This window comes from Armigeres subalbatus, chromosome 2, assembly GCF_024139115.2.
Source record: "Armigeres subalbatus isolate Guangzhou_Male chromosome 2, GZ_Asu_2, whole genome shotgun sequence".
NCBI lineage: Eukaryota > Metazoa > Arthropoda > Insecta > Diptera > Culicidae > Armigeres > Armigeres subalbatus.
The window spans coordinates 304,996,459-305,017,210 of record NC_085140.1 but is presented as its reverse complement, the minus strand read 5'-3'; the positions used below and the strand labels follow the sequence as shown (position 1 = coordinate 305,017,210).

The 20,752-nt window shown below is 37.4% G+C and overlaps 1 protein-coding gene across 1 annotated transcript in view; it reads right to left on the bottom strand.

Annotated features, from left to right (window-relative positions):
- LOC134212536 (protein son of sevenless-like) overlaps positions 1-17,327 on the bottom strand; it is a 45,084-nt gene extending 27,757 nt beyond the window's left edge. The window contains 1 exon segment of the mRNA XM_062690497.1: positions 16,459-17,327. Coding sequence (XP_062546481.1) covers positions 16,459-16,569 — 111 coding nt within the window. The 5' untranslated portion in view covers positions 16,570-17,327.
- Between the last annotated feature and the right edge of the window lie 3,425 nt (positions 17,328-20,752).

The window sequence follows — 20,752 nt, the reverse complement described above, 5'->3', positions numbered from 1 at the left end:
TTTTTTTGCGTTGATCCATGCAGCTAGAGAGACTAAAATAAAGATTATCAAGAAGATATAATAGATACATTCACTATCTCCAATGCCAAATTAGTAAATCTACAAATTTATTCTACTTTTCACTACTAAAATTCTACTTCAGCTATACGGGTACAAAATGAATTATTGTTAGCTACTACTACAAGTATAAATAGATGTATGCTATTTGGATAAGCGTTTGTTTCAGGGTCTTGTTAGTATTAGAGTTATGTTAGCTAGACCCCTACTGAGCCCTGCCGGCACCTCCAAATTTACCAATAGGCAGTTGTTGTTAGATCGTGCGACACTAACCATTAGTTAACTTGGAGGCATGGTACCTCAAGTGTTTGGTATAACTGTTGACCTTATTTAAGTAAGATGTGATAAAAGTTTCTCTACGGAGCTTATTTTCAAACCATTACCATTAAAATAACGATATTTATGTGAAGGAGATATAAAAAATGGAAAAATATCTTAATTTTTTAATTTAGTGTTGAACTTAACCTTTGTTTGAAAAAAGCACTCTATTAAACAACAAAAATAAAAATAAAATAAAAATCTTTTTTCTTGAAATATCAACGTCAAGCCCCTTATCCATGGACAGGGATTTTGCTTTTTCTTGACTTTTTCTATCAAAAGACCATTAATGTCAGTAATAACAGAACGAGTTAAACGGAGTAAAACGATTGTAATTTTTTTTGCCAATTTTGGAATCAGAGAGGCCAATCATGGTTATAACTTTTAAGTTAGTTGAGTTATTAACTCAATACTCGTTACGCCCCTGTGATCCTGAGTGCGAGAAGTGTTCACTTGAAACTGAAACTAGGAGATACAACAGCATTGCAAACGTATGCTGATGCTGACTGAGCATCGTGATCGCGTAGACCGAAAAGCAACACTGGATTCTTTTTTCGACTTGGAGGACCAATCTGCTGGACAACACGGAAGCAATAATATGTAACTCTTTCTTCGACTGAAACAGAATATGTGTCTCTGCCAGAAGCTAGTCGGGAGCTACTTTGGATACTCGTTAGGGGTCGTACACTTATTACGTAAGCAATTTTTCTGGGTTTTTCGACCCCCCCCCCCCCCTGTAAGATTTTTTTCATACAAATGAATTTTTATTTATATGGAGCGTAAGATATTGACCGACCCCCCTCCCCCCATAAGTGCTTAAATATGTGTACGGCCCCTTAATGAAATACACCTGTGTTCAGAACTATAGCAGCGGAAGCTATTTTTCATACGAAATGGTCAACTTTGACAAGCTGTAACTTTGTACCCCGATGACCGATTGAGCTGAAATTTTGGCAATGAACTACAAATATGTTGAAATTTGAAATTTCAACATATTTGTAGTTCACTGGCAAAATTTCAGCACAATCGGTCATCGGGGTACAAAGTTACAGCTGGTCAAAGTTGACCATTTTGTATGAAAAACGGCTTCCGCTGCTATTATTCTGAACACAGGTGTATGTTGAAGAAATATCTAGAGAATGTCCAGCAAAGTTTGCAGACGAATACAGTCTTCGATGATTTGAACAACGATGTATGTAGATTGCGAGCCTTTTTCAAAATCATAATTGTTGTAGAAAAAAAAAGCATTCAATGATGAAATGATGACGATTTGATGGTTGTTTGTGCTTCCCGTGTCACCTTAAAGCCAAAACTAAATATAAAACCAATAATCCATTCCAGAGGGTTAATGTCAAAATGTGTTGTATGGTGGACTTCTAATGCAAAGGTTTTTCTACAACTCTGCCTAACAGGTCGATGTTTGAATATAACTTATAACGGAGCTATAGCGCTAGTAGCAGCGACTTTTACTAAATGATAATAAAATTGCAATCATTTAGTATAAGTTACTGCTACTGGAGCTATAACTCCGCACGGTGTAAAAAAATGGATTATTATCGAAGTTTCATGTACCTCTGATTTTTTTCACAGAAAGTTAAGCAAGGTCATTAGAAATGAGGTACGGGGCGTTTTAAAATATTTCATCGGCGATTTTTTGAAAAAAGTGATTTTTATTGTTTTCTTCTCTAATATACCGTACAAAAAGTCAATTGATAACCCAACATTGGATCAATCATTGTAATTTACCCCTCAGAATTGATTATATTCACATTTGCAGCCTTTTCGCCTTTCTCGTATCTATATAGTTAACCTATCTTGACACGGGTATAACATATTGAAAAACATTTTTAAAGTTCAAGCGTTCCTAAAGTATTTTTAGAGTTATTTTTTATGTTTTGAAATCTTTGCTGAAACAATAATCTATCTCTGGCATCTAAATTGTTCTATGATGAATATTGGTTTAGTAATTCTATCTTCTGACATTTTTATCAGATGACCTGCCCACTGGAGTGCACCGTATTTTATGAGATTCAGAATGTTTTCTCCTTTGATGATGGATTTTGCTTGTAATTCATGCGTATTAGCCACATGTCTTTTTTTGGTCTCTCACCAAGTATTGCACGCTGCATCTTTCGCTAGAAAAATCTGAAAGTATCCTATGCTGCTTTGAACGTTTCATGTCCGTAATTGCCCACCCGAAGAACTGAAGAATTATAAAAAGCGAATTTCATTTCCATCTGAATTCTTTTGCTCCACCTGTATTCTACAAGACCTAACTTAGTCTTAAAACTGGTTATGTACGCCAGAGGCAACCCTATTTAAAGCAGACATTATTTATGGGAAACGTCATTGCCAGTGTTTACAGCATTGCTAGTGTTTGTCAACATTTCAAAGGTTAATTTTGTTTATACATCTTCAAACATATCCCCTTTACTTTCTTGGAACATACAATACTAAGCTTATCTCTGTCTCTGCATGTAACCGTGTACTTCATCTTGGTAGAGCTTATGCATATGTTCCTAGGTTTTACAGACGAAATTAAGCTCCTTAGGAAACAATCGCAGAGTAGTGGTGTAGACTTTTGTCTCACTGCAGATTGAGATGGTGAGAAAGGACATATCCATTCAGACTACCAGTATGAAGTACATTGTTACGGATAGAAATTGAAATAAGAGAATGTACAGGAGATGATTGGAGGCGTTGAAGAAATAGGCCACATTGGAATGCTTATGAAATGGGATAATGATCCCTAGTAACATCGTTGTACTTATGCTTTCATAGCACACCTGACGATTAAATCGCTATCTTCAAAAACATTATCTATCTATCTATCTATCTATCTATCTATCTATCTTCTATCTTTCTTCTATATATATATAAAACTCAATGTTTGTATGTTTGTATGTACGTTTGTATGTATGTTCCAGCATAACTTCTTAACCCACCGACCGATTTCAACCAAATTTGGAACACACATTCTTTATCTTAAGGAGACGACAATAGGCAAGCTCTTTGGAAAAGAGGGAGGGTGTGGGGGGAGGTTATTGCTTAGTTATTCACCAACTCAGTGTACTTTTTAAACTCCTTGGCCAACTTCAACCAAATTTGGAACACAAATTCTTTATCTTAAGGAGGGGATGATAGGGGGGCTGAGCATGCTTTTTTAAAGGGAGAGGGTATGGGGGGAGGGGTATATCTTAATTATCGATCTACGCAGTGTAAATTCTGAAACCCTTGGCCGATTTCGACCAAATTTGGAACGAAACTTCCTTATCTTAAAAAGGGGACAATAGGGGGTTAAGCATGCTCTTTGGAAAAGGGGAGGGTATGGGGGAGGGGTATTGCTTAGTTATCGATCAACTCAGTGTTAATTCTGAACCCCTTGGCCGATTTCAACCAAATTTGGAACACAAATTCTTTATCTTAAGAAGGAGACGATAGGGGGTTAAGCATGCTCTTTGGAAAAGGGGGACGGTGTGGGGGGAGGGGTATTGCTTAATTATCGATCAACGCAGTTTAAATTCTGAACCCCTTGGCCGATTTCAACCAAATTTGGAACACAAATTCCTTATCTTAAGAAGGAGACAATAAGGGGTTAAGCATGCTCTTTGGAAAAGAGGGGGGTAGAGGTATTGCTTAGTTATCGATCAACTCAATGTAAATTCTGAACCCCTTGACCGATTTCAAACAAATTCAGAACACAAATTCTTTGTCATAATGAGACGACGATAGGAGATTAGGGATGCTCTTTACAAAAGAGGGAGGGTATGGGGGGAGGGGTATTGTTTAGCAATCGATCAGCTCAATGTCCTAAGGAAGCGATTTTAGTGGATGTGGTTAAGTAATTTTAAAAGGTGTGAGGGGGGTATTGTTTAGTTATCGATCAATTCAGCATGACTTCTGAACCCATTTATCGATGTCCACCAAATTTGGAACCCATATTATCTGTCTAAGGAAGACTATATCAGACTGGGTAGGAGTGCCATAGCTAAATGAGAGAGAGGGTATATTCATTAAACGAACAGTTTAGTATACCTTTTTATCGCATAGGTCAATTCAAACCAAACACGTAAACACGTAATCTTTACCCAAAGGAAACTATTATAGAGAGGCTGGAAGGGACTTTTGGTATGGGAGTGGGGGTATTGGGATTGGGTATTGTTGATCATCGGAATAATGGTATGTGAAAAGCCCAGTGAAAAGCAATGATTAATGAGTTTCCTTCTGAATGGTGGATGTGATTGCTTCTTTAAAAGTAGGCATTTGCCCGGAATAAGGCAATGGTGGGTGTGATCCCTTCTTTAAAAATATGCGTTGCCCGGAAAATGGCATCGATGAATGTTTTTCCTTCTTTAGAAGTAGACGTTTGCCCGGAATAAGACATTTCAAACCCACAATCCTTTCTTCAAAATCCGTCAATGTTTCCAAAAGCCTTCTTTTAATCAAATGATAAAGTATGAATAAGTAAACACAATTACCCTGTTGACCAATTGGTTTTATCATTTTCCGATTGTAAAAGAAAACTGCAAACCAAACTGGCAATTCCGAGCAAGGCCGGGTACATAAAGCTATAAAATCATAATTATTACTTGGGTGCAAACAGGGTTTTTTACAGCTTACCAGATTACTGCTCATAAAAGTATGAATGACCCACACAAATATGGAATCAATCAAATGTGAGACAGTTGTGCTTGTAGCAACAATATAGCTTCCGTAACATGCAACCGGAAATGGAGTTTGCTCTGTATAACTTCTGTATAACTCCATCCAATAGCAGGGCTGGTAGCGATAAATACCGTTCAAAATAGTGACTTAGTGACCAACGATGACGAAAAAAGTGACCAAATAGTGACTTTCAGAAGCAGAAAAAGTGACCAAATAGTGACTTTTGTATGAGCTGAGGTGCATTCGTATTGTCACTGTGTAACTCGTAGTAGATCGGAAACTAGGGATATCATGTTTTTTTAAATCCTTATTAGAATGCTATCAGAAATCAAGAAAAGACAAAAATTACAAAAGCATGAGGATTACTACTGCTGGCCGTGTGCATCTTTACCGTTACTAGGGAGAGGATGGATCTTAGCAGGGAGCAACCGACTTGGCGACACCATCATAAATACCACGAAGTTGGATATTGAGGAAGGTATAAGTTGGGACATCCAGAGGCTAGCAATATGGCCATGGTATTCCGTAACACACCACATAATGGTATTTAGCCAGCATCACGGGAAAAGCAAGTTCTACAGCATTGTGGTAATGAAGTTTAACATGAGCTCGAAGTTTTTCGTGAAACTGCAGTTTGTGTATGAAAAAGGCAGAATGAAATATAACAAATTTTGCGGTGTCTTTTACTACCGTTCAAAAAACATTGTCTCGTCAAAATATATTCCTAATGATTCATCTGCAAGACAGTTTTTTCGTGATTTCGGTTTTATAAAAACATTAACCAGAACTCATTTATAACATGAATTTTACCACGCCTAAGTTTCAAGTTTCGTAAAATGTGATCCAAAATCTTGAATTTGATGCATAAATTGCTTTGGAAAACCCTGAATTTTTTTTCCGAAATTTCAGCGGAAGTTGTTTTTTTGTGGAAAACCTTGGGGAAATTTCTAGGATTTTTTTTCAGAAATTGTGCGGAAAATGTGAAGATTTTTTTTTCAGAAATTTTGCGGAAAATTCTGGTGAAAGCTTCTCCAGGTAGGAGTTCAAACGGAAATTCCTACAGAAATCCGATGGCGAATGTCAGCACAAAAACTTCCGGAAATTCTTTCATACCATAAATTTAAGGCAGAATATGTTGTAGACATTCCTGCTGTCTTTTAGGAATTTCCGCGGGAGCTGCACGTTAATTATTGTAAAAACTTCTCCGCGAATCCCTGAAAAAAAATCTTCTTCAAATACAAGCGGATTTTTTCATGAATTCCGGTAGAAATCCTTTTGGGAATTCTTGTAGATATTGTTTGGTGAATTCCTAAGTAAAACCTTCCGAAAATTATTTACCAAATTCAAGGCGGGTTACAGTGAAAGTTCCTCCATAAGAAACAAAGTTAGGAAACTTTTTATAACGAAGGTGGATTTTTCTCCAGATACAGGCAACTTACCCAACATAGGAAGTAGTACGCTGGATTCGCCTAATAATGCGCTAAACAACACATCAATTAGTTTGACAGATAAAACTTCGGAAGAAAGTTCTGTTCGGAAGTCCCGACTTCCGAATTCTAGTGTGCCGACAATATCATGCTGCGTGGTTCGTCGTAGATGGGTTAATCAATCAGAAACTAAGAAATATCTCAGAATTATGTCAAAATTGACGTGAGAATAAATTGATATTCATAACCGATGAAAAATGACAGCAAGTGAAGTTCTTACCCTTATAATGCTTGTTAAACTAGTGCTCAAGAGTATAATGCATTCAATAATGGCTTGGAAATATTCAAAAAATTGGGTAAGCATAGACATCAAATGTGGAGTCCCTTCTCAACGACATTTTACTATCGAAAACAAAAGCCTACGCTCCTTATTTATTAAATTTTCACCCAAAACTAAATCCGCGCGAAGCCTCAAAGCCGTTATGTGAATCCGCATTAAATCCGCGAAAACAGGTACATATGATTTTTATTTTGAACTTTTTTTTGCAAATGGTGGTGCGAAAATATTGACTTTAGTGACCATTTTCCGTGACTTTAGTGACTTTAGTGACTTTTGGATGCAAATAGTGACTTTATAGTGACTAGGCTTAAAATAGTGACCAAGTCACTAAAAAGTGACTTGCTACCAGCCCTGCAATAGCCTCCATCCAATTTCGGACATGAAGCGTGGTAATTATAAGAAGCAGACCAGTAAGGTTTTGGGGTTTTCAAGTAAAATTGCTGCGAATAATATTCGGTAAGGTTATTGTACATGGTATGTACCCCACAAATGATGAGACACTGTATCTAGAGGGAAATATGAACACTTTAAAATATGGCAGACTGACAATGGGCTGGTCGCATAGTGCGAATGTCGGATGAAAGAAATGTGATTTCAACATTCAATAAAGAACCATATTTGGGCTTGAAAAAAAATTATAATTGCTAAAAGTATTGGAAATAACGCAAAAATAGAAAAAAAAATATAATAAAAACATAGTTTAGGAAGGCTTGAGTTACAAAAAATTGATATTTTTCAAATATTTAGATCTATTTCAAGATAGATTTTCTATTCAAAAAAGTCTACAAATGTGTACATTTTCAATGTTGAGGGGTAAATTACAATGATTGATCCAATGTTGGGTTATCAATTGGCTTTTTGTACGGTATATTAGAGAAGAAAACAATAAAATCACTTTTTTCAAAACGATGAAATATTTCAAAACACCCCGTACCTGATTTCTAATGACCTTGCCTAATTTTCTGTGAAAAAAAAATCAGAGGTACATGAAACTTCGATAATAATCCATTTTTTACACCGTGAGTTGTACGAGAAAGGCAAAAAGGTGTTTTTATGATGCCCATATTTACCATATGGGGCAATATGACCACCCCCTCGGGTCAAGACGAGCATGGACCAAAAACTATATCAAAAGTGTGCTAAATTTATTTAGAATAGGGGACACATTTCTTGCACTTCTATGGATCATATTCAAATACGACAATATCAGAATTTGCCTAAAACTATTTTTTACTGTTAAAACCATATCCTTAAATCATCTCTGATTCACGCAGAAACTATTTATATAATTTTTTAAATGCATTTAAGGGTTAGGCGACTCTTAATCCTGGAGATGACCTTCAGGTTCCTATACAGTTGGCAATACCGCCCCAGGCCGACGTATATCCAAAGATTTATATCCTATCGAACCTAATTACTGTAAATCTCCTCAAATTATTATTGTATATAGGCTATAGTTATATAAAAGCTTCGGTAAATATCATTTTTTTCTGAAAAATGAGTAATTTAGGCTTCAATTGTTAAATTATGTGACTAGAAAATTATAAGAAAATTCGAATTTCAACTAAACCATCTTCAAATCAATATTACAAGAACAAATTAAACTGTCAAAGTGCATTTTTCAGTTGTATAGCCCTTTTACATTATTGTGAACCATCCCTTGTAATAATAATGTGAATATAATGCTCACTTAAGGCATAATTAACGTTGGCTGTCTTGCCCCATATGGCCATCTTACCCCACTTTCCCCTATTCAAAGTTTTTTAAGATTATCAATGTTGTTTCCACTTGCTCCGTATATTGACATATCCTTTCATCATTAGACGTAATGGGTTGCTGCTTTTGATTCATAGATTTAACACACACGGTACTACCGCAACTATAGGAACACCCACGACTATCGGATCGTTTGCCCTAACATTTAAAAATGGCTGCAATTTCTCAAAAGTAACCAAAAGTAACCTTAGAATGATTAAACCAGCAATTAAAAATATGTTTTGAATACAAACTTTGCCTTTCAGTATGTGCTGACCCTTATTGCCCCATTTGCAAGTTCATGTTAGAATGTCTAATTTTCGATCAAATTTATGTAGGTATTTCAACGCAGTTAGTACAACATCGCCTACATTACTTATGATACTTTCACAATATTACTAAAAATGTTTAAATTTTGGATTGCTCGACGAGATTACACTTTTCTAGAAAGTGTGTTTCGCATAAGAAACAAAGACGAAAAATATTTTATCTTGCCATACTCTACCAAAATAAAATTTTATCATAAAATCGAGTGACAATAAAGTAGAACCAAATTATTCCTCCTACAAAGTCATAATCTCCACATTAAACTGTATCTTCTTCTTCTTATTGGCATTACATCACCACACTGGGACAGAGCCGCCTCGCAGCTTAGTGTTCATTAAGCACTTCCACAGTTATTAACTGCGAGGTTTCTAAGCCAAGTTACCATTTTTGCATTCGTATATCATGAGGCTAACACGATGATACATTTATGCTCAGGGATGTGGAGACAATTTCCATACCGAAAATTGTCTAGACCAGCGCCGGTTATCGAACCTAGCCACCCTCAGCATGGTCTTGCTTTGTAACCGTGCGTCTTACCGCACGGCTAAGGAGGGCCCCTGTATACGTTGCTCAAAAACGCCCCTGACCCATCTTACCCCGTGGCCCATCTTGCCCCGTTCTTCATTTGAGCTTGTTTGATAGGGCACGGTATTAGGCATATTCATAAGTTAAATGTCGAACACTATTTTCTTCATTTTTCATGAATTGTAGTACAAAACATATTTTTCCCTTCAAATGTATTTAATATTGATTGAAACGACATAGTTTTTATGAGTGATTGTTACAAATTAAATTTTATATAGCGAATTTATTGTGGACACGTCCTTAACCCCATAGGGCATGTCACGGTACCAATCGACTCAGTTTCACGATTTAAGGTAATGTCTGTGTGTATAAGTGCGGGCAAAAGAAATCTCACTTATTTTTCAGGCACTTTAATCGTAACCAATTGGCTCTCAGCAAGTTGGATTTAACGGAAAATATTATCCAAAATGATAGTAAGTCCGCTCGCACAATAGGATAAAAAGATATAGTCAAAATACTATTTTTGTTATCATCATGCATAAGAAAGGCACCATCGCCGCAATTTTGATAAATCAGGGTTTTTAATCTATTTTTTATAATTCTATCGACAAATAAATCATTGTATTCTTTTAGACTCGGTCTTCATTTCCTTACAAAATATATGGTCAAAGATGGGTGTTGAAAGCTTCAACCTAAACCCTTAAAAATTTAGCTTTTCTCAATGGGACGCTGACGCGATAGCCAACTGAACTAATTCACCAGTTGAGAAATTGCTTCCCAAGTCTCCATAGCGTATGAGCCATCAAATCTTCGCATGTATTTCAGGACATACATGGCACATTCAAAGCATTCCAACCCGTGTACACTCAAATGAGGATTGAAACATGTAATGTTTCTTTGTTAAATGATCATGATTTTGTGATACAAATTGAAATACTTACCTGGATATAAGGTTGGATATTGCTTCGTTACGCATATTCCGATTCATCTTCGTTGGCCTTGGGCGATATTTATCCACTTTCCCCGAACGTTTAGGGTCCTGATGTCTCGCTTCCGCCGCACGCAGCCAGTGTGATAGAGGGGTTCCACGAAGTTACCGGCCTCCATTCGGTTCATTGTTGATTATTGTTTTCGCAATTTTTTCATACAACATTCGCACTCAGTTACCCGCCCCCACTGAAATCGACCTTTTTAAAACGATTCACAATACACAATTCCTTCTTTTATGTTATTAAAAGGAGGATTAAGGATTCAGAAAGAGCAATTTTCACTTCAGTCTGTACTTTGCGTGACCTAAGCTGGTCACGTAAGCCGCAGAAGGCCCTATTCGCAGCAGAAATACATCGTCTTGCTTTCCGGGAAACGTCATTGTCACATATGCACATAGACATAACATATGTCAAGGGAAAGTGATTTTTCAACATTGATCTAGCACAGCGGTTCTCAACCTTTTTCTTGAAAGGTACCCCTTCAAACTTATGTTTTCATTGAGGTACCCCCTAGCGTATTTCATAAGATATATTAAAAACGAACACTTAGCTTCCCACAAGACTTTTGGAGGCTTCCAAGCCTCCTGAAAGTAGGATTAAGAGGGGGAAGTAGGATTAGTAGGGGCCTCCGAGTCTCTAGAAGAGAGGCTTTTGAGCATCTTGAAAGGAGGCTTCGGAGCATTTTGAAAGGATCTTGAAAGAAGGCCTCTTGAAAGAATTCCGAGCATCTTGAAAGGAGGCTTCCGAACCTCTTGGAAGGAGGCTTCCGAGTCTCTTGAAACTAGGATTCCAAGCCTCTTGAAGGGAGGCTTTGAGCCTCTTGGAAGGAGGCTTCTGAGCTTCTTGAAAGGAAGCATGCGAGCCTCTTGAAAGGAGGCTTCCGAACCATATGGAAAAAGGGCTTTGGAGTATTTTGAAAGGAAGCTTCTGAGCTTCTTGAAAGGAAGCTTCTGAACCTCTTGAAAGGCGGCTTCCGAGCCTCTTGAAAGGACGCTTCTCAGGATCTTAAAATAAGGCCTTCTGAAAAAAAAATCCTAGCCTCATAAAACCTTTTGCTAGGAGACTCCGACGCTTCCAAGCTCCTTGAAAAAAAAATTCCTGAAACTTTCTTGAAACGAAGTTTCTTAGCATCTTGAACGAAGACTTCTAAACGTCTTGAACTGCCGAGCAGGAGGTTTGCGAGCCTATTTGTAGGAGGCTTCCAAGCCTATTGGCAGGAAACTTTCAAGCTTTTCGAAAGAGGTTTACGAGCTGCTTCGGAAGGAGACTATTGAAAGGAGGCTTCCAAATTTCATGCAACGAAACTACTGAGCTTTTCGGAAAAAGGCCTTCATGTCTCTCAACTGGATGCTTCCGAACCTTTAGATTCTTGATTTTAGTTTTGAAGCATATTATTCAATATTTTGTCTCGATCAGGTAGATTATATTGAAGATTTAAATTTGATCATTCGACGTTTTGCCTTTTTGATCTTTTTTCCCAAATTTTTGGAACAAGAAATTTTCAAACTTTAAGTTTTTATTGGAATTGTAATGCATCCGCCATTACGCATTTTTGTTCGAGGTACCCCCTGAGGCCAGCGAAGGTACCCCCAGGGGTACATGTACCCCAGGTTGAGAACCGCTGATCTAGCATAAGAATTGAATGGAAATTATGCAATGACAGTTTACAAGTGAACATGTGAACAGGATCACTGTCTTCGACCAAGGTTCACACAGACTGAATACGAGCGAAAGTGAACGAGCGTAAAGTGATCCAAAGGTGGCGGCAGCACTACGAAGAACACATGAATGGCAATATGGCAGATAACGGTGGCGGTATGGTAATAAACCTGGAAGCACACGCGCAGGACATACGTCTTCCGGCACCGGATCTCCAGGATATCCAGGAGGATAACGGCCGGCTCAAAAACAACAAATCCCCTGGGGTTGACCAACTACCAGGAGAGCTGTTCAAAAACAGTGGTGAGGCACTGGCTAGAGCGCTGCACTGGATTATTACCAAGGTTTGGGAGGATGAGGTTTTGCCGCAGGGGTGGATGAAGGTTTCGTGTGTCCCATCTACAAAAAAGGGCGATAAGCTGGATTGCAGAAACTACCGCGTAATCACATTGCTACATGGTATTCTCCCAAATTTTATGCCGTCGACTAACACCAGATGCTAAAGAGTTCGTGGGCAATACCAGGCGGGATTTATGGGTGAACTTTCTACCACAGCCGTTCGCCGTACGTCAGTTATTGCAAAAATGCCGCGAATACAACGTGCTCACATATCATCTATTTATCGACTTCAAAGCCGCATATGATACAATAGATCGGGACCAGCTATGGCAGCTAATGCACGAAAACGGATTTCTGGATAAACTGATACGGTTGATCAAGGCGACGATGGATCGGGTGATGTGCGTAGTTCGAGTTACAGGGGCATTCTCGAGTTTAGAACAATTTCCACTTTTTACAAGACATAACTTACAATGAGTCTGATAGTATTGACACAGAACAAAAACCATCATGAAGAACCAATAACTTAGGCCATACCATAGACAAGATGGGCATTGTATAGATAAATCTATATGATTGAGAATGAGATAATGGGAGAGAATATCTATCAAAATTGTAAATATAATGTCTTTTGAGCCAGTTCAACAGCGTCGTAATGGTCGACCTGATCCTTGTACAGCTGAAGAACTGATATAAGGTAATTAATATAAGGTATTAACTTGTCATTTTTATGAATACTTTCTTATATTTTATTAAAAAAAAACTTTCGATTCAGTTTCTACGATGAAGCATTGGACAACATGTTCCATGTGAGTCGAAGGTAGATTTTGAGCGCTCATAATGACAAAAGACATCTAACCCTCTCTTTCCCACGACTTTTTTCAATGATTTCAATAGGAAGGAATGATCTATGGAAAAAATGCTAGAACAAAAGTTATTTGGCAGGGCTAAAATTTGTTGAAAACGAAAAAAAAGTGTTTGATTGTAAATCAATAATTACTTGATTGTTTTCAATAGTTTCACTATTTCCACTCAAAATTGATTATATTTGCAGTCTAATGAAACTAAACTAGTCTAATGTGCTAAATACTGCTCTTTGTTGTTGAAATAATTCGATGAATGTTGAAAGGTGCAAAATTTGATGGAGCTCTACAGCTACCATGGGAAGGAAAGGGCTAAAGAACATAACTGACAAAATTATTTGACTTTGATAATAAAATGGCAAAAATAACTTTGAAAAATTAAGTTAGTTAGTATTAGACCTCTCTGACTATTTATGAACGTAATTCCCTTCGTTTCAGTTGCAACAGCGTGTTCTTGGTCGACATGTTCCGTGTACGGCTGGCAAACTGCTTAGAAAAGAATTATGCAACGGTATCATCAACCTGGTGCAGAGGTTTCTACTTTATTCAGAGTCCCGCCATTTTTCCAGGTTCGGTGGCCACCTTGAGTGAAATTATAATAAAATTTATTGTACGAGAAAGGCAAAAGTGGTTTAGTTTTAAAACCATTTGAACAAAACTTTGACAAGCTATCTCCAAAAGACGTCTCTTATCTAAATCAAGCATAATTTTTCATAACGACGTATGTAACAAATATGAGGATTCGAGAAATCCTTTGCAGAAAGTTGGCAAAACTTTTTCTAAAACTGTTTTAAAACTAAATCTTTTTTCAATACTTTTTTCCGCTGGCATGCATCATTATAAGACACGTAATAAGCGTGCTTCACAGTAAAGCTCAGTTCATTCAAATCCATTGTGAAAAACGATAAAATATTACATCTCGGGTACTTATTCAAAAGGACGTATGTGATTTTGTAAACAAAGATTCAAACGTCGATTTGTCCAATCTGATGGCACTCCCACGCAAACCAACACCACCAACAGGTAGCCGAAGCCTCCCCCTATCTGTCTATGGTGATGGTTTACGTGGGAGGGCTATCAGATCGGACAAATCGACGTTTGAATCTTTGTTTACAAAATCACATACGTCCTTTTGAATAAGTACCCGAGACATACACCGGTATGCTACACTCAAAATAATTGTCACTTTAATTCCACTATAAAAAGTCATGTAGACTTTAAAAATCGAAACTTTCATCGACCTTACTGGAATCAAATAAATCTTGCTCAAATGACAAGTGCATCTTAATAAGAAATGTAGTGGAATTCATTAGAAAACATAGAAAATAATATCTATATACTCTTCTAGTGAATTCTACTCAAAATGAATGTATGAAAAATATATGAGTGGGGTTCTCAGAGCGAAATGTATGTTTATTAACAATCGCTAATGAAACATTTTGCAGAAGCATTATGAGAACGATTTGCAAAAAATATGTTTGAGTGTGAATTAATTTTCACTTTTTTTGCCCTCGTCCGCTTCTAGTGGACGGGTTAACAACTTCTAAGGATACTATAGAAGAAAAATTATTGAAGTTTCACTTAACATTTAAGTACACGGCCAAACGAAAATTCACTTAAATTTTATTTTATTTTCTAGTGAATTAAGAATAATGAGTACCATCACTAATGAATCATTTAACTTTTACACCCGAAACTACATGGAAAATATCTGCATATGTTTTCAAGTAGCTTTTAAGTGAAAATTATTTTGAGTGTACACGTACGTCGGTGTACATTGGTCGGTTTTCCATAGTGTACGATTGACGCAACTGCAGTTTTGTTTGTTTGATTTTTTTGTTACATAGGTCGCTCTTAGTTCCCATATGTTAAAGCGACGTATGTAACAGTGAGACTTCAAAATAGAAATTTTTACATACGTCGATTCGCAAAAGATTGAATTAAGAATTTTAAGATCTGAAATCAGTAAAATCGATGCGTATTATATAAAGCCGCGTGTGATTGTCACGTTGTATTAAAAACCCCGTTTTGTTTACTTTTGTTACATACGTCGTTATGAAAAATTATGCTTGAAATGTATCTTTAGATATGTCGTAATGAATAATCATAAAGTTGAATCTGGTACTTATTCAAAGGACGTATGTGATTTTGTAAACAAGATTCGAACGTCGATTTGTCCAATCGATGGCACTCCCACGCGAACCATCACAACAGACAGGTAGGGGAAGCCTTCGGCTACCTGTTGGTGGTGTTGGTTTGCATGGGAGTGCCATCAGATTGGACAAATCGACGTTTGAATCTTTGTTTACAAAATCACATACGTCCTTTTGAATAAGTACCCGAGAAATGTTTAATTATCCATGTTCTTTGTTAAGATATTTTTTTTAGGTTTTATGTTATGATTATTTATAAATTCGTTAGGACATGAAAGATGTATATTTCTTTAAAAATAAATCAGTTAAACCAACAGAAAATACCAGATTGTCCAGTTTGAACAACTTTTGTAAATCAACGTTATTGATCCATGAAAGAAAATTTGGCCTACAGATAATAAATCGCCATAGTTGTTTCATAAGGGTAACAATCACAAACGTAAATATTGACTTTCGTCGCGAATTTCTCATTAAAATTAGAACTGCTCCCAAATAACTACCACTGGGAGCTGATAGAGCTCTGTTCTTTCTGTTGTACAACCAGACAAAAAGAACGCATAGTAACTTCAGTAACTCCGAACGACTGTGCCGTGCGGCTAGTAGTTCGCTGGTTGGCTGAGACCTGTTGGAATCAGTGCTCCAGCGACAGACGCGTTGTAAGTGAACTTTTGGTTGAGCGACGGCTCGCGTAGGCAATATCGAATGAAGGAGGTTTATACCGCAAGCAGCCACTAATCTCCCAGATGTTTACGTTTGCGAATTTTGCCCTTATCAAGCAACAGTGTCGAAATAATGACAAAATAGTGGATCCCGCTGTTGATGCGCCATTGTTTTGAATATTTTACAACAAAATTTGGAGCCTAATATTTTGTCAATAAAATGATGAATCATGAAATTTCAATAAAATCCTATATGCATTAAGGTTATTGATAGTGAATCGAGATGTTTACCGCCATCGAGTGCAGCAAATCAATAGACAAAGTGATTCAGCCAAAGCAGAAACGAAAACATTGCCTTTCTGGTCGTTTGTAAGGGGCTCACCTTTCTAAGTGATGTTATGAAAACACCTTTCCATTTGGCTGCATTCTCCGCTTTTTCAAAGTCGTAATCTGTCGCATCCGTGATCGATACATGCTGGCTGCCAGCGAACATATTACAGATATCCTGGCAGCTCCCTAATAATTCTGTTTGCAGCAGCTTTTTCTTCCAATTCCGTTGATGAGGAGTTGCTCGTCTCAAACAAAACAGTCGTCGTCCTCCGCCTTTTGCTTGATTGCAGGGCGCTAATGATGAAAAGTAGCTGCAGTGAAAGTAAGCAAAGAACACAAACACATCGGACGACGACGACTTGCACTGCCAGTAGAAGAAAGGGACAATGGAGGATTCCTCCAATTTTCCATCACTTTACACTTGTAAATGGGTGGGCTCTTCTTGTCCTAGCTTCTAGGGCATACCGTAATGCCTAGGTCACGCATATTTTACCCACCAGAGTTCCACTGAATCAAAACACCAGGAACTAGAGCCACAATAATGATTTTAACAGGCAATGGATGCCTTTTCCTATTTCCTCCTCAGAAAACACCAATTTTTCGCCTTCTTCTTCTGCGCACTCTGGTTCTGCTTCTTTCTGCTGCTGCTGATTCGAAAAACTTTCTGACGAATTTTCAACGCACCGAAAGATCCTACAGATCGGATCTTTTTCACTATTTTCGGCCACGAAATGGCCTTACCGTAACGCACTTGCACAATCTGGTGTAGAAATGCAGCTTTATTCGCGAAAATTACACAAACATTCTACTTCTTCTGAACCGAACAAACTTTTCTTCCATCTTTTAATTTTTTCCCGTCTGATTGCTGCTGCTCTGATGGTTGCTTTTTGGTGTCCACAATCTTCACTACTACGACTATCATCCCGCAGCTCTGATGCCAAACAAGGTGCATCTACCTGACGTTGTCTCTTTCTGGCACATTTGTTTGCATACAGGCGTTTTGATGTTTTCAGATGTTTTTGTGCATTTTTTCCGATCTGACAGCCGCAAGCTGAGATGCTTGCGGCTGATGGTGTTGCAGAAGGACCACCCTAACCACCCCACCCGAACGCAATTAAATCGACACAGTTGTTTCATAAGGGCCAATGTCGCAATGAGCTCGAATGAAGAAAAATGGGATCGAATTCAAATAAATACCTGACATTATTTGTGCCTTACCCGACCAACCATTTCTTTAATTTTCTTCAAAATTCTTCTTATAGATCGTTAAAGGTTTTCATATCAACCGTCGATAGCGATCGATGCCATTTCATGAAGAGTTTTAAATTAATCAAAAGTAAAAACACGGAAAATTTTTATCGATCTTTTTCAAAATATCGATATTAATTGATACCACCAAAAATTTATTTATTTTTACAGTTCTACTTTACCGACCTGTCAAAATTTCCAACAAAAACAAAAATAGATTTTTCAGAGGTTTGCTTTTACATTTTTTGTTTATTTATTTGCTTAATAGGGAATCGAACCTGAAGAAGTGATGATGTTATAAGTTTGCCAAGAGAACTTAACCACTAGCCCACAATGAAGTGATGATTGTTAGCAGCTAAGTTACATCAACATGCTAAGACTTGAAATTTTCATTCGCATATTACTTGCATATAGGGGAATGAATTATTGGCAGTGGCTGATTTTCTATTCGCCGCTATCACATCCCGGCGCTATAGTATATGCGCCAGTGGCGTAGCCACGGGGGTGGTTTTGAACATAAACCCACACCCCCCCCCAAGACAAAATTCTTAGAACAATTTTTTTTTCTAAAAAAAAATGTTCAGAAAACTCCCCCCAGACCAATTTTCTGGCTACGCCACTGATATGCGCAAAATAGCCAGCATGAGTTAACCGCCAGAAATTTGTACGGCGAAAGACATCTAACGCGGGTTTTCTCAAGACTAGGAACTATTCATGAAAAACTATTTGGTACCGGTTATGAAGGATGGTGTCCGCTACTACGCCTACCAAATATTTTTTCGATTAAGGTGCTTAATTTCGAGTAATCGAACCGTAGATGCCTTTCGCCATACTGATTTCAGAAAGTTAACTCCTTCTGTGCCGCTGTAAGTGCGCTCAAAGCAGGCGATTCATTAAGGTTATTTATTATTAATACCCGGCCAACCATTCGTCAAATTTCTTTTTCAAAGTTATTTATCTAAAATTAAATAATTTTGCTGGTATTTCTTTACACTACATTATTCACAAAAATGATACAGATCTTAACTCCTATAGGAGGTAATTTTCTGGAATCAGTATGGCGAAAGGCATCTAAGGTTCGATTTCTCAAAATTAAGCACCTTAATCGAAAAAAATATTTGGTATGCGTAGTAGCGGATACCATCCTTCATAACCGGTACCAAATAGTTTTTCATGAAAAGTTCCTAATTTTGAGAAAACCCGCGTTAGATGTCTTTCGCCATACAAATTTCTGGCGGTTAAGGGCCTGTTCAAATATTACGTAACGCGAAAAACGTTGTTTTTAAGAACCCCCCACCCCCTCGTAACAATCAGCCTGCAGGCGTAACGCGTAACAAATACATTTTTTTTGGAAAAATCTTGTTTTTGGTAGAATTTGAACCACGATACAATAAATTATTATTTTTGTGTATTTTATGCTGTTTTGAAGACAATAACTATTTTTTGAAAAATATAAATATTTTTCTCATTGTTACGCGTAACAATTTCTTGAAGTACCCCCACCCCCTATATTTTGCGTAACAAATCGTAACAAAAATAAAACAACCCCCCACCCCCTATTGCGTTACGTAATATTTGAACAGACCCTAACTTATGCTGGCTATTTAGCGCGTATACTGTAGCGCCTGGATGTAGCAGCGGCGGGTAGAAAATCAGCCACTGCCAATAATGAATCGCCTGCTTTGAGCGTGCTTACAGCGGCACACTAGGAGTTAACTTTCTGAAATCAGTATGGCGAAAGGCATCTGAGTTCGATTTCTCAAAATTAAGCATTTTTAATCGAAAAAATATTTGGTAGGCGTAGTAGCGGACACCATCCTTCATAATCGGTACCAAATAGTTTTTCATGAAAAGTTTCTTATTTTGAGAAAACCCGCGTTAGATGTCTTTCGCCATACAAATTTCTGGCGGTTAACTCTTGCTGGCTATTTTGCGCATATACTATAGCGCTTGGATGTGACAGCGGCGGGTAGAAAATCAGCCACTGCCAACAATGAATCGACTGCTTTGAGCGTGCTTACAGCGGCACACTAGGAGTTAACTTTCTGAAATCAGTATGGCGAAAGGCATCTAAGGTTCGATTTCTCAAAAATATGCACCTTAATCGAAAACATATTTGGTATGTGTAGTAGCGGACACTATCCTTCATAACCGGTACCAAATAGTTTTTCATGAAAAGTTCCTAATTTTGAGAAAACCGCGTTAGATGTCTTTCGCCATACAAATTTCTGGCGGTTAACTCATGCTGGCTATTTTGCGCATATACAATAGCGCCTGGATGTGACAGCGGCGGGTAGAAAATCAGCCACTGCCAATAAATTCATTCTTTTACGTGTTTGCCCGTGTTGGCATCACTTTTTAAACTTGGCATCTCCGCATAAAAGCAAGTGCTCGAAATTTAACACACACACACACCTAGGGATCCTACATTCAGAGATATGCGAAAGCGGCCATTTTGAGCCAATCGAGCATTGAGAGCTGTCAGAATCTGAGCCAAATGAACATTGTTATTGTTGCGGATTGAAAGGTATTGCGATTGTAATGAAAAAGATTTTACGAAAAGTTTTGTCGAATAAACAAATTGTTTTATATTGGCAAGTTGAAGTAGTCTAGTTTATGCATCACGGAGATAAAGCACCTTAGTTTGAAACAAACAAAGTATTGGTTGTTTTTCAACCTAGGATTTTGTTTATTTTTAAGCCTCAAATGTTTGTTTCAACCATATATATTTGTTACAATTAAACTATCTTTTCAAATTAAATCTAACTAATATTATATTTTAAAACAACTTTGCTTATAGTTGTTTAAAGCTAATATTTTATTTTCCAACAACTAAAAATTTGTTTGAATCTAGCAATAATTAGCTTGTTCCTTGCCTGTTCGTTGCTAAACCTATATGTTTATTGTACATCAAAGTAAAAGATTATTGAAAGCCATTATTCTGCGGACATTAGTATATCGGTAAGTGATAGAAATTTCTATCAACATAAATCAAATAAGGACTCTTGCCTTACACAATCTACAGATAATGTATTCAAGTTTCGATCGCGTGTCGGTGGACAATAATTATGATTTATTCAGGTAGTCATTTCGAGAAG